Source organism: Harmonia axyridis, chromosome 5 (genome assembly GCF_914767665.1).
Source record: "Harmonia axyridis chromosome 5, icHarAxyr1.1, whole genome shotgun sequence".
Taxonomy (NCBI): domain Eukaryota; kingdom Metazoa; phylum Arthropoda; class Insecta; order Coleoptera; family Coccinellidae; genus Harmonia; species Harmonia axyridis.
In genome coordinates this window covers 3222120-3237734 of record NC_059505.1, presented here as the reverse complement: position 1 = coordinate 3237734, position 15615 = coordinate 3222120, and the positions used below count along the sequence as shown (strand labels likewise).

The 15615-nt window shown below is 34.5% G+C and overlaps 1 protein-coding gene across 1 annotated transcript; it reads right to left on the bottom strand.

Moving 5' to 3' along the window:
- Positions 1 to 5538: 5538 nt before the first annotated feature.
- Positions 5539 to 15114, bottom strand: LOC123680670 (carboxypeptidase D-like). Its single transcript, XM_045618676.1, has 7 exons — positions 14877 to 15114; positions 14604 to 14734; positions 12394 to 12733; positions 11776 to 11931; positions 11526 to 11644; positions 10834 to 11013; positions 5539 to 5902 (listed from the first exon to the last, which is right to left on the bottom strand). The coding sequence occupies exons 1-7, from the start codon at positions 15058 to 15060 to the stop codon at positions 5795 to 5797; spliced, it is 1218 nt and encodes a 405-aa protein (XP_045474632.1). The 5' UTR covers positions 15061 to 15114; the 3' UTR covers positions 5539 to 5794.
- Between the last annotated feature and the right edge of the window lie 501 nt (positions 15115 to 15615).

Genomic DNA, 15615 nt, shown 5'->3' with positions numbered 1-15615 from the left:
CGTGTTATTGCCGATATACGGCCACAAATGTTGGAAAAAGTCATCGAAAACTGGACGTCCAGATTGGACTACATCCGAGCCAGCCGTGGCGGTCATATGCCAGAAATCATATTTAAAATGTAATGCCACAAGATTATCTTGCGGATAAATAAAATTCATGTCAATCGAATAATCCATCCTTGTTTTATTGCAATTTAAATTTCTATAGCTCTAAAAAAACACCCTTCAGTTTTCTAAAATTTGATATCTTAAAAATTTGAGCTCCTAGGTAAAAATGACTACGTTATTTGAATTCAGGACACCAAATTGATATGGAATTAGCTCAAAAAACCTGGACACCAAAACAGCTGTTCCCCTGTGTTATCTTTCTTTTTCTGCTCTACTGAAAACCTTTTTTTTTTCTTTGAGTGAATTCTGACCTTCTGACCCTGAACACTTCTATCTCGATTTCTCTATAATATTCGAATTTCGATCTGTAGTCACCTCCAAGACTCAAAAGTCATGTACTACATGCTCCTCTAACATATTTTCTGTGTTTGCCTTCATTAGAACGACATTTTTTTTTATTTTCAATTTTTTGAGTTGTGCTGTGTGCAAAAACCAGTAATCTGGAGAATAAGCAATTGGACCATGGTTTGGATTTCATCGATTTGTGACAAGAAGTATTGTCAATATACGAAACTCGTTTTTTTCCATTTTTCAAAAAGAAACAAATGTACCGTCAGTTACCTTCAATATCTCATTCCAGATTGAACTTGATGTTTGGAAATTTTGACACGCTTCATTTGAAGCTTGGTACCAACGAGAAAAAATTAGTATGGCACTGGTAGTGCCTGGGTCTTATAGAGTGACGTTTTGCACGCCCATAAAAATTCATATAATCGGTTATTATGTTGAAAACCTCAGCTTATTTAAATTCGAATCAGGTGATCCAGAACACGAAAATATAAATTTATTTTAGGACTCTACGTCAAATCTAAATATTTTTAAGAATTTATATTCGACAGATGTTATTTTCAAATGATCCCTTCAAATATTGACAGTTAATGTTAACTCAGGAAATTTATCATGAGGTAATAGATTCTAATGATGCATGGTACATGTGCGAAAATTTATATACACTCATCCAAGAAAGAAACCTGGTTCTTCTATATTATATACACACAAGATTTCAACCCGATAATCATGGAAGTATTGGATATTGTTTTTGATTTTTCTATTAAAATGTTTCGGTATATCAATACCATATCGTAATAAACATAGATAGAGGGAGTATACGCAATTTTTACATGTCCCCAACATGGTAAGATTACGTTGTCGGATTGTGATATATTTTCAAATCCACAATTTTACTATATCGTTATGAATGTATATTATATTGAATGAAATGTATTTATTTGTGTGATTTTCAATTGAATATGCAAATTTGAATATATGGAATCCGATATTTTTCCTAATTGGCGAATTTATTATATGCATAATATTCATTATTTTCTGTATCCAAATCTTGGCAACAATTGCTCTCCTAGTGTCATCCGTTGTTTCATGTCGTTTGGCGCACTTGAAGTTAGTTTTCTGAATTTCTGATATATTTAGGTATTCATTTCAATATATTTCGAGTAGATATGAAACGTTGATTCACTATAGCACATGAGAAGTGCGTTCTTTGTGGAGAAACTCGCGAATTGAGTGAAATATCGTATCACTGATATGTTTTCTTTTCCACGCGCTTCATGTCAAATTTGATAGTTCATGTTGGGGACAAAATTTGCTGACTGAAAATGACATATGCTCCCTCTATCTACGTTTATTACTCTGAGATCAATAGCGATGCGTTCTGGGAACGAGCGTTCAAAATAAAATACCCTACCTATGGAACTGAAATGCAGAAATCAGTTGCATAAAAATGGAATAAATGTCCATAGAGTATTTCGTGTTGAATGAGAGATAAAAAATTATTTCGATATCTAAGAATACATCGGTCAAACTTGCCTGAAATTTCATCGATAAAGTGAGTTAACTAGATAGTCAGCAATATAAAAGGAAAGATTATCTGTTATTTCTCGAAGAGGTGATCATAGTTGGCCACCGAGATCTTGTGATTTAACACCTTAAGAGTTTTTCTTCGAATAAGGTCTATGACAATGCTCCACAGTTGATTCAAGACTTTATAGAAGGAATTTGTGAAGTTATCGAGGACATACAGCCGCATTAAGTGAATTGGCCCTAGAAAGATTTATGAAAATGATATGGTACTGCAACCGTAGCCGCGGCTGCCAATTGGCTTATAAAGTTTCCCATCGTCAAAGGCATACCTTCCTCTTAACAATGAAATAAGCATCCATTGATTTATCTTGGAATATATTTTTTTTATACCGTTACAGCCTGATCAATTCAAAAGTAAATATCTAGAGACCATCAATTTATATGATGACTTATGATGTATTCACTAATATTCTTTTCAAAAAGTTCTCCATACCGGAAAGACCTCACTTATAAATTTTTTTGGAATGGAAAACAGAAATTCGATGAATTTTTCATTGAAGAATAAATAATATATTTTTCCGAATAAACATTCATTTTTTATGGATTTTCACATAAAATATTATACAAAAAGTCTTGTCAAAGGCTGAAATGAGATTTTTATAAAATTGAAAATAAAGACTGAATACATGCATGTGGTAGAAAAGGATAGTAAATCAGAGATTGCTTCATTTATCTCGAAAAGTGATGGGATATCAAAAACGCTGGGGGAGAGGAGTAGTAGAACTTTGGGGAATCACGAGAATGCCTCGTGGTATAAACCCCTCTTAAAATATACCGTGTTGAGATAACGAGCGTTAAGTTAAAAAAATTCTGATATGATTCTCATATTTGAATAATATTGACTCCTTGAAGGCACAAGAAAATTGAAAACAATTATGACGCATATAAGCTATCGGTCCTCATTTAAAATCAAAGGTAAAAATCCAACGTTATCAACTCTTCGAAGTTGAACACATCCGTTGCGGTTTTCAATCCGGTAGATAGATGACTATTAATCGCAATTGTAGGTTTCTGTATTCGTTAATTAAACTTAAACCGACGACCTTTAGACGTACACAATACACATATTGGAAATTATCAACAAACACCTAATTTTTTTGTGTTTATTTTTGGTTCTCCGATAGGAATGCTGAAAAAATCCCACAGGAATAAATCTGAGATAAGATTACTCTCGAGTTTACAAGGTTTTTCCCTGGGGTTATATTAGGTAAAATTGTTACAAAATAGTTGTGTTGTAATGAAAAACAATAGGAATAATAATTTTTGTCTGATGATTCTGTGGAAAAAAATCCGTTTATTCTGCCATACCTTGTAGAACAATTCATGCGGGAATATCTCAGTTTTACACAGATTTCATGTTTATATGTTATATTTCATTATTATACAGGGTGAGTCAATAGTGCTCGATCGGTCGATAACTCATGGAAATTTTGGGCAAGGAGTATGATAAAAATTTTGACGGAATCAACGGTACTCAGCGCATAAACTCAAATTATTTTTTACGCTACAGACTGGTCCGAAACTAATTACAGTCGATACCACCCTGTTTTTTAAATGGAAATGACTAATTTTTATATCATACTCATAATCTCCATGAAATTCTGATTTCAAAATACTCCACTTGTTATACGAGTATGTGGTCCTTTTTCACGTAGACCACTTCTTTCGACAAATTTCATAGTTCAATGGTTTAAATTAAAGATCATATCTTGAAAACCGTTCGCAACAATTTTGTTATTGAAGTTTTAAGTCGTCTGCAAATTTACGGATCACTCTTCAGGTGGTCCGAAAGACACTGCAAATTTTTTAAAATGCTCTTTTAAAAATTTTATTTGCATGTCGGATATTCTAGTGAGAAGTCTTCATTTTTTGTTGGGACATGTGGTGCCTAAAATAAATAGTTTCCAAAATGCTTCGCATTTCTGTTCTCGCAGTATACTTTCCACTTACTTGAATAGCCCGCTATTAGGCCAATTGAAATGTCCCCGGTCTGAAGCACAGATGGCGGTGCTAGTATTAATTCCATATGATTTTTAATTAGTACCAACCTCCAAACGATATGTGTCAAAATTTGACAACAGTCCGACCATTATTTTGTGAGATATTGAGTTGTGAGTGTAGCTACTTTTGTTATTTGGAAAAAGAAAAAACGAATTTCGTGTGCTGATAAAATATTTCTTTTTGAAGGGAAAAATACAGTTGAAGCATAATCTTGGCTTGATGAAGAGTTTCCGGGGTCTGCACCAAGGAAATCAACCATCATTGATTGGTATGCTAAGTTTAAACGTGGTGAAATGAGCACCGAAGACGGCGAACGCAGTGGATGCCCAAAAGAAGCTGTCATCCACTAAAAAATCAAAAAAGTTCACAAAATAATTTTGAACGACCGTGAACTGAAGTTGATCGAGATAGCAGACATTGTGTAGATATCATCTGAACGTGTACATCATAACATACACGAATATTTGTACATGAGAAAGCTGTGTGCAAAATGGGTGCAGCGCGAGCTCACAATCGACCAAAAGCAACAACGTGTTAATGATTCTGAGCAATGTTTAAGTGTAATAAACCTGAATTTTGGCGTCAATATGTGACAATGGATGAAACATGACTCCATCATTTCACTCCGGAGTTCTATCGACAGTCAGCTGAGTGTACTGCACACGATGAACCGAATCCAAAGCGAGGAAAACACAACAGTCAGCTGGCAAGGTTATAGCATCAGTATTCTGGAATGCGCACGGTATAATATCCATTGATTACCTCCAAAAGGACCAGACCATCAACTGCGATTATTATATAGCATTATTGGATCGTTTAAAGGAAGAAATCGTTAAAAAACGGCCCCATTTGAAGTGAAAAAGTGCTATTTCATCATGACAATGCGCCGTGTCACAAATCAATGAAAAAAATGGCAAAATTGCATGAATTGGGCTTCGAATTGCTTCTGCATCCACCGTATATATTCGCCAGATCTGGCCCCCAACAACTTTTTTCTGTTCTCAGACCTCAAAAGAATGGTCGCTGGAAATAAATTTAGCGCCGATGAAGAAGTAATCGCCGAAACTGAGGCCTATTTTGAAGCGAAAGACAAATCGTACTTCAAAAATGGTATCGAAAAGTTGGAAGGCAAATGTTGAATAATAAAATCTAATTTCGCCAAAAAAATGTGTTTTGCTATGGAAGACAATCATTTCGACAAAATGAAATGGAGACTTCATGAAAAAATACGACCATAGTCTGAATTCTTTTAAGGAGTTCGAAATGACTGCATATTTTCAGCTGGAAAAGTTTCATCAATATTGATCGCTCATATGATCTGGCTCCTTTTTGAATTTAGAACTCCTGGAAGAATATCAATGTCTTCTGAACTTGTATTATGAATAACTATTCCGATATAATAAAATTCTAACCATCCAACAACAAAATGCTGAAAATAAGAATGAACATATTGCTTTGATCATTCCACCATTTCATAAATCAAACAAAACATCAATTAGTACGGTATAATTATAGAATTCTAACATAATACTTGAAAATAAAAATAGATTGAAACACCTATATTGTACAGGAAACGAATACATAATTGATTACTTATCCTTTTTTATACGTCCAGCATTCAACACTTCCATGTATATCCTAGATGCCTTATCGTACGTTTATAGGAACAGTAGTTATGTACATATCTTATCGCATTTTCATGAGCAATAAATATTCAGGTCACATGAAGTTCACTCAAATAAATGTACTAGAATCGATTCATTGCGATTTCCAATTTTGTCAGATTCGGGAATTCCTCGTCTTCGTTATACACAATGAAGGTGTTTTGAACAGTTTCGTATCCTTCTGCTTCAACCTGTAAATCGAAAGTTGATAGAGTTATTCGATCTATAAGAAAAGGGTTTTACAATAAGAGTTTTCATTTTGATATTAAAAAAAAATAGCATATTTCAAGGAAAATCATTGGAGAAAAGTATGTCATTAATGATCGAAAACGATTTCTGCCAAATATCCTTTTCCATTTTTTTTTTAATTTTGACCAATTCGCATATTAGTGTCTGTATGTCCTCGATAACTTCACGAATTCCATCTTAAAGAACTTGAATCAATTGTGAAGCTTTGGTCTTTCACGTAGCCCCAAAAAGATGTCTGAAGATGTTAAATCATGAATATTTGGTGGCTATTTGTGATCACCTCTTCGAGAACTAACACAGCCTGGAAACTTTTCTTCCAAAATTGAGATTGTTTCGTTGTTTGTGTGGCAAGTAGCGCGGTCTTGTTGGAAATAAACGTCATCCACATCAATATCCTCCGATTCCAGCCATAAAAAATGATTAACAGCTCGGTAGCGCAGTCCATTCACCGCAACATTTGCATCAGTCTCATTTTCGAATGAGTAAGATAAAGGGTGTTTTTTTCGAGGTATATAACTTCAAGTTGGCATTACTGTTCAGATGGCGATCGATTCAACAGATGTCAAGTGATTTATTCTCAGTTTGGTTTGGCAATTTATCATTAATAGATTCACGCCTGAACAACGCTTACAAATAGTGCAATTTTATTTCGAAAATAATGGTTCTGTGCGGAATACGTATCGCGCACTACGTACATTTTATTTTGTTGCGATGAAGCGCACTTCTGGTTGAATGGCTCCGTCAACAAACAAAACTGCCGCATTTGGAGTGAAGCTAATCCTCAAGTGTATGTCGAAACACCGTTACATCCAGAAAAACTGACTGTTTGGTGCGCTTTATGGGCTGGTGGAATCATTGGTCCGTACTTCTTCAAAAACGATGATTGCCAGAACTTTACAGTCAATAGTGATAGGTATAGAGCCATAATTACTAACTTTTTCATTCTTGAATTGAACAACCATGATGTTCAGGAGCTGTGGTTCCAACAAGACGGCGCAACATGTTACACAGCTCGTGCCACAATCGATTTATTGAAAGACACGTTTGGTGACCGCCTAATTTTACGTTTTGGACCTGTTAATTGGACTTCAAGATCTTGTGATTTGACACCGCTAGACTACTTTCTGTCAGGAGTGAATTTCACTCCTTGCTATACTATCTATATTTTACTAAAAAAAAATTTAAACAGCTCCTTCTTGGTGTTGCTGTTGCTTTGTCAGTTAGTATATAAACGGCCAAGAAGATCCTTCAGGTCGACCCAAAAGTACTTCAGTTATAAGCGAACTGTGACTAAAAAATTTTTGAAGAGAATTTTAACAATTTTATTCCATTGTTGAAGTGTTTATCTATCCATTTATTGTAGTTTTTACTTGTCAAATGTGAAAAGATAACAGCTCCAAAAGTGACAGCTGCCAAGTTTGCGAGCTATTCGAAATGATTCCTCTTGTTAAAGAATCCTTTCTCGTCGTTCTAACTCAATTGAAATTGATGAAATACATAAGATACAATGATTTTCAGAACCGTAATTTAAGGCTAAATTATTTCACAAATTTGTTTTTCTACTTTATTCATCTATTATTGAGATAAAATAAAAAATATCATTTTAAAAATCAAAATAATATTTCCTGGTAAACAGCTTGATACAATTAAGTAATCAAAAAAATTATGCGGTTTTTAATACACCTGATGTTATCAACATTTTCTCCAGTAATACAATGCATATATCTGAAAATTATTAGGTATTTCTTGTGGTGCTGTTATGTCAGACAAGAAATCACCACATTTATTCTCATAAGGAAAAAATGCAATAACATCAATTAGGTTACATTGTTGCAATGAATACTTTCTTGCATACAATCGTAAATATAATCTACCGTCTGATAAGCGAATTCTAGTTAACAAATTTGATACTGACTTGTCCGGGTGCAACTTGATAATGTAAGAATTCTAGGCAAGTTAGAGTTCAAAGGTAAGAAGAAAAATCAGAAAATAACTGACGTAAAGTTGAGAGCTATTCGTGCTCTTCAAATCAATATTTATATAATTTTTTCACGAAATTTCGACTTCTAATCGTTATATAACAATCAAATACTAAAGGGTGTTTTTTTTATAGAGCTATAGAATTTTAAATTGCAATAAACCAACGACGGATTATTCGATTGACATGAATTTCATTTATCCGCAAGATAATCTTGTGGCATTACATTTTGAATATGATTTCTGGCATATGACCGCCACGGCTGGCTTGGATGTAGTCCAATCTGGACGTCCAATTTTCGATGACTTTTTCCAACATTTGTGGCCGTATATCGGCAAAAACACGGCGAGTGTTGTCTTCCAAATGATCAAGGGTTTGTGGCTTATCCGCATAGACCAATTACTTTACATAGTCCCACAGAAAGTAGTCTAGCGGTGTTAAATCACAAGATCTTGGAGGCCAATTCACAGGTGCAAAACGTGAAATTAGGCGGTCACCAAACGAGTCTTTCAATAAATCGATTGTGGCACGAGCTGTGTGACATGTTGCGCTGTCTTGTTGGAACCACAGCTCCTGGACATCATGGTTGTTCAATTCAGGAATGAAAAAGTTAGTAATCATGGCTCTATACCGATCACCAATGACTGTAACGTTCTGGCCATCATCGTTTTTGAAGAAGTACGGACCAATTATTCCACCAGCCCATAAAGCGCACCAAACAGTCAGTTTTTCTGGATGTAACGGTGTTTCGACATACACTTGAGGATTAGCTTCACTCCAAATGCGGCAGTTTTGTTTGTTGACGTAGCCATTCAACCAGAAGTGCGCTTCATCGCTAAACAAAATAAAATGGACGAAGTGCGCGATACGTATTCCGCACAGAACCTTTATTTTCGAAATAAAATTGCACTATTTGCAAGCGTTTTTCAGGCGTGAGTCTATTCATGATGAATTGCCAAACCAAACTGAGAATAAATCACTTGACATCTGTTAAATCGGTAGCCATCTTGAACAGAAATGCCCACTTGAAGTTATATACCTCGAAAAAAAACACCCTATATAATTTTTTAGATATTGGGAAAACAAATGTAATCATATCCGTTAAATCAAAACAATAAGTGAATTGAGTCCATGCTGAACTTATCATTACCGAAACAATCAGATATTCCAAAAAGAATTGATTCTCGTTTCATTTTAAGATTGAATATTAATTTCAAATGTAACAATAGAGGAACGAAAACCATTTTCCACACATAATTTTCACATAAAAAGCATACTGCACAAATGCATCTTATATTCACTAGAAATTACTTCTTTGATTAGAATAACTTGATAAATTTAGAAGCTCAAAATAATACACCTTTTTTATCGAACGTATAGTGAACGAGTGGAAATCTTCAAACTGAAATGAATTCGTGGAGAATTGATTTCTAGAGAATGAAATAATTTCCACAAACCAAATAAATCGAATATAATCAACGAAAAAATAATACATTTTGAGGATTCTCAAAGAACTTAAAATGTGAGATGATTGAATATAATATTCTCAAATCTCAAATACTTAGAGATATTATATAACCTGATTGATTATTTTCAATCGCGAACCTACTTTATTTTTAACCTAGTTGGCTTGGAACACATAATTTATCATGCAAGAGCTAAAAATGTATTTTTGGAAGGAAAAGAGCTGTAAATGTAAATGTAACAGGGAAATTAAGTAACGTAAAATTTGTTCAAAGAAAATAAAAATCCATTCAATTCAGCTTTCCAGTTTTTTCTTATAAAACTTCAGTTTCACTTTATTCGATCTCATCTTAGGTAATGTGAAATGTAAGATTGTGAATTTTTTTGCAAAATCTAATGGTGAATTTAGACGCCGTTAATCTGATGACCCTTCCACATCTTAGCAACGTGTAGACTGCTTGTTAACGCGCATCTCTTTTTAAATTTTTTATGTCACTTGTGTTGAGTAGATATACCTACAGGCTTCAACAACTTTTAGAAATTGTTGAATATTTCAGGTCGATTAAGTTGATATCAAAATCGATTTCAAGCTTATCAGCCATAAGATTCCTTCTACGATTATATGCAAGAAAGTATTCACTGCAATAATTAAACCTAATTGATTTTATGATTTTCCTTTTGATAGGTAGTTTCTTGTCCACCATAAAAGTTCCAGGAAAAAATAATTAATCATTTCAAACATTGAAATATTTCTAAATTTAAAAATTCTTTCTTAATTTAAGAATTCAGAAATAAATATATAACTTTAAACTTAACTTCCACTAGATATATGAGAAAATGCTAAATTGACTCTGAAATAAATAAGAGATTCATCTGTTAATATAAGTGGCACATCATACTCATTTTGGGAGGAGAATAGAAATTGTCTACCCTCAAAATCTTATTATTAATGGAGACATTTTACTTGATACTTCATCATACAGAAAAACAGCAATAATTATTGACAGGAATTAAAAAGCAATTAAGAAAAATAAATTCGAAAATTATTTTTTCAAATAATAAACCTACGTACTTAGAAACCATAGAACAATATCTACAAAATACAAATCAATTTCCGATATGGTCCTATTATTTCAAGCCACTTGGATCAAATGGTGAGGAAAACAAGTCAAATTTTCGACGAATTATCGTTATCGAGAAATTTCGCTTTGACAGCAATTCATTTAGGAATATTCGGGAATGTTTGTTTCATTGACAATAATCCAACAGAACAAGGAAAAAAAATGTTATCATCGCGGAAAATTTTGTAATTCACCGCATATTTTAGAATATCCTGATTAATTTCGGGCTTGAATGGATTTCTGTGCCTCATTCATCCTCGAAAAATATTTCATTTCAAATTTTCACATGGATTTTATCACTTCCTCTCACCCTCAAATGATATTTTCCTGGCGGCAGTATTTTCCATATTCTTCCATCTTCGTTGGTGTGAAGAACTTTGTCTATTCCTAAAATCGTTGCATTCGCTCTGGATATAGGTTCATCTGTAGTCGAATCCGTCACATGAGCTGTGACACCTCGATTGGCTTCACAGCAAAACATAATGAGAGACTGAAAAAAATGTCTGCAATAACTTAAAACAACCTAAAAACTAATATAATTCTAAAAGAATTCTATGTTTTCTATCCCGACTCTCTTTGGCCTCTGTGAGACCTCTCAAAAGCTTAGAACTTTTATAAATAATATACAAGAATATACTTTATACAATTATACGAATTAGAAGATGAAATTGTATACAATCAAAAACAATTCTTATTACAAATGGAATAAATACAATCAGAATAAGTAAATCTGCAACAAAGCACAGAGTTGTCAAAACAAACTTTAGTAATTGCCAGTTTTTCGCGCGTTTTCAAGATGGATACAGTTGGCATCCGGGATTGTCGTCACCGATGACGTCATGCCATTGCTAAAATAAATCTGCTGGCATTTATAGGGCATAATAAAGGCCAGCATTGGGAAACGGATCATTTCAATTTACTTCTGACCTGGTATCAGTGCTTCTATCTTCTTTCCAGCCAACTCTTTACAGATAGCTAGTTATTTGGAAGAAGATTACTCACCTTCTTATTTTCTTCCCAGATGTCTGATAGATTCTTTTCTAGTGGATATTTACAACAAGATATCTCAAAAGTCAACCCCATAGTACCATGTTCCATGTAATTATAATCCTGCATGCCTCCTGTACAACCAAAACATATTCAATTTTGTTATTTCAGATCTTTCGAAGTATTCTCATTCAATAAATGAAGTTATTCTTCTTTTCAGTGGATTGAAAAATATTCTATTCAAAAGGAATTATTGCGAACTCACCAAGAAAATAATACCAGGAAGATCCTCTAGTTATTCCCTCAGGAAAAGTTTCATTATCACAAAAAATTGTTTGCTGGTACATCACATCATTATTCCTTGCGTAAACGATGGCCAGATGCTCGAAGGTCTTATCATCTGGAGTAATACTGGATTCACCTGTAAATGAACGAAAAACATTGAACAGAACTTTTGCAGGAGTTCTTTGCATTTGCATGTGTTATCTCATTTCATCATGCTGTGGATTAGCCACAATTTTTTTGGAATTGGGCATATTTGGGCTTTCGACTGTAGATTCTTAGGCTGTTACGAATGTATTCAAATAATTTTGCGACCACTGAAGCATTGAAAGCAGATTTAATAATCCTCATAAGATATATGCTAGCGCAGGATGCCAGGAGGCCTTTTATTAGATTGTTTACCACTACATAGTATAAGGACGCCAATTATTAGATTATTTACCACAATAAGGTAGCCATTTATTGGATTGTTCTTTTATAGAACCACGATGTCCAAATGTCCCTTTCATGAAAAAAAATAAGAAAAGCACAGGCATTAAATCTCAAGTGGTTTTGTTTTCAATAGTCTGATTAATTTATACAAATTTCATTTAATACTTACTGTCATACCCATATTCAGTTTTCGTTACTCTATGAAAAGGATAAATGGTAACTATAGCCCCAGCATGCAGATCACCAGCTAAAACAAATGAAATATTCCTGTTCCACTGCATTATAGCTTCAGTTTCCATCTGTATCACTTCCTCCTCGCCGGGAACAAAATTGGGAAAATTCCTGTTCAGATCGAAGTCATTATGGTTTAACCTTCCCACTATACCAGAACAATCGCCAATTTCGGCAATACTCCAACCATCTGGATTCAAACATGGCAGAATGTGGATTCTTGTAGTTTCCAGTAACCAGCGAATTCTTTCATTTTTGTCGTAATTGGAGATTAGGTACTAGAAACAAAAAGGAAAATTCACATCATTGATGATGAAAATGCTGCCTGTAACCATTGACATTGATACTTCAATACTCAGTGCTTTAACCCATATAATACATTAGGGATATGGGTATTATAGATTAAATTCTACAGATTTATTTAAACTTGATCAACTTCTTCCAATCTATTCTATCTGTTGTCATCATTGCTGCCTCCCTGTCAGTTTTTCCCCTTTTTTGATCTTCCTCTCGACCATGACCTCTCTAGTTTCTTGTGGTTTCCATCTTCTAGGTTTTGCATCCACCTTTGCCTCCCATATTTGTTTCACTGTTTTCTCCAGCCCCATGTGATTCAAGTGTCTCCACTATCCCAGTAGCCTTTTTCCTACGAACAGCTCTAACGATTCTCGCACGAACTAAATCCCCTATCTCTTTATTTTTCCTTCCATCTAATCTTGTCAGTTCCTTTAGCACTCTCAACTACTTCATCTCCACTGCCTGTAATGTACATTCATTCTGTATTTCACGTCTGACAAAAACAGATCTCCTCACAATCAAGAACTGTCACTTTTGTCGTCTCTGTTATTTTCTCCTTTTCTCTGACATGGTTATGTCATAATACCATAAAGCTACTGGCCAGAAGCAATAAAGTAACTCTACTATGGCTCTACTATGGTCACATCTGCTAAGAAGCTCAGAGTTGCGCAACGTAAGATGGAAAGATCGATGCTCGGTGTGTCACTTCATGACCACGTTAGAAATGAGGACTTACAGGTGAGAACAGGAGTCACAGATGTTATCTATCAGATAGCTAGGCTCAAGTGGAACTGGGCTGGGCATGTAGCACGGATGGTAGATGGACGATGGACAAAGAGGCTGCTCGAGTGGAGACCAAGAGCCGACAAAAGAAACAGGGGAAGACCTCCCACGCGATGGACTGACGACATCAAGAGGATGACCACAGACTGGATGCAGAGTGCTCAGAATAGAGAAGAGTGGGCAGAAATGAGGGAGGCCTATATCCAGCAGTGGATGCAAAGGGCTGGTTGATGATGATGATGACTATGGCTACCGGGGCATTGTGATATTGAAGGAAATGAAAAAGCCGATGAACTTACGAAAAAGCAATCTAAACCTTTTTGTGGCCTTGGAAAAGACCTTATAAGGCAGTGGTTGCAACAAAAGGTGTTGGACAATAGAGTAACCCTCTAGAGGAATACTTCTGGTCTTGCTCAGGCAGAGAAATTCGTGGTGCTTCATCGACCTATACCAGAAAGCTTTTGAAGTAATCGAGAGTCTGCTGATAGGCCACTGTCGGTGTAAATATCTTTTGTACCGCATGGGAAAGTTAGCAGATGATATTTACAGGCTTTTTGGAGCAGAGGAAAAAACAGCTGGAGACATGGTGTGCAAATTTCCGGGTTTGACTGGCCTAAAAACCACTCATATGGGAAAATTAGTTCTGGATACTTACAAGGTATCACTGGTATCAGCCAAGGCTCTTAAGGATGTGGTTGGTTTCGTTAACAGTATAGAAGACCTCCTTGGGATTGTGTCAATGGGTAGGGTTACGAACAAAAGATTTATGTGATTGGAGTTTCCAGAAGGCTGATTCAAATAATAATAATACCTCCTTTTCTAAGAATTTTTCTATTCCTTACGAAATACAATTTGTTAGCTCCTTCTGCACGAAGCTTGAGATTGTTATTTTATATCTTTACCCAAAATTTCAATACAGTTTTATCCAAGAAGAAAAAACTGTGTGAAAATAATTTTAAAAATTTCTCTATGGTCGAAGTTTTGGTTAGAAATCTGCATTACCATTGTTTAAAATAATAATTATCACATATTTCCTCATATTATATTTTTTTCCAATCGAATACTAACCTCAATAAAATGTAGTAGTATTTCCCTTCCAGGGGGTTCATTTCCATGTATATTTGCTGTGAGTTGAATATTGGGAACTACTTCAATATCGTTCTGGACAGCAGTCAGTTCAAACACCAGAAGATCTCGGCCTAGACCAAGAAACAGTCATTATTAAGGAAGTTTTATTACCAAAAAGCGAAAAACCTGTACATTTTCAATTTTGCCTTAACTTCCACCACAAAATTCGTTTAAAATCCTAATCTTATTATGTTGGTAAATTATCAAACTTACCTTTATTAGATTTACCAATAGAATACACATTAGCTTTCAAAGGTTCCCTCACATTTTCAGCAAATCCATACAACAACTGTTCCAATTCATCTTGACTGTGGTATCTGAACTCCAAACTCAATACACATATTACTGAGATTAAAAAAAAGGTTGAAACGAATTGGAGATTACTCTGAAGAGCCATCTCCTACAATCTACGTATTAGAAACTGTATCTTAGTGTAACGTAGGAATGACCTAGTTATTGTCCTACAAGGTCCCTTCATTACAAGGAGGAAATGAACCATGTTTCAATTTCAAAGGAGAAGGAAAAGTTAACGAATGGTCAAATTAAGATCTCTTTAATTCTATATATTAATTTCATCTTGTAGGATAATTGTTATCGAGAAGATTCATAATTATTAATCACAGGGCATAGAGTAATAAACATAGAGGGAATATACACAATTTTTACATGTCCCCAACATGGTAAGATTACGTTGTCGGATTGTGATATATTTTCAAATACACAATTTCACTATATCGTTATGAATCTATATTATATTGAATGAAATATAATTATTTGAGTGATTATGCAAACTTATATATTTGGAATCCGATATTCTTCCTAATTATCAAATTCATAATAAGCAGAATATTTATTATTTTCTGTATCTACCTGCTGAAATTCAAGGTTTGGGAACTATTGCTCTCCTAGTGTCATCGGTTGTTTCACGTCGTTTGGCGCGCTTGAAGTTTGT

Bases quoted from the DNA above. Each gene is read 5' to 3' on its own strand.
- LOC123680670 (XM_045618676.1), bottom strand. From the start codon at position 15,060: ATGGCTCTTCAGAGTAATCTCCAATTCGTTTCAACCTTTTTTTTAATC. The intron at 11,932-12,393 runs GTAAGTATTAAA...GTTCATTTACAG, and splicing joins AACTGAATATGGGTATGACA to GTGAATCCAGTATTACTCCA. The intron at 11,014-11,525 runs GTGAGTAATCTT...CATTTTTTTCAG, and splicing joins TCTGGGAAGAAAATAAGAAG to TCTCTCATTATGTTTTGCTG.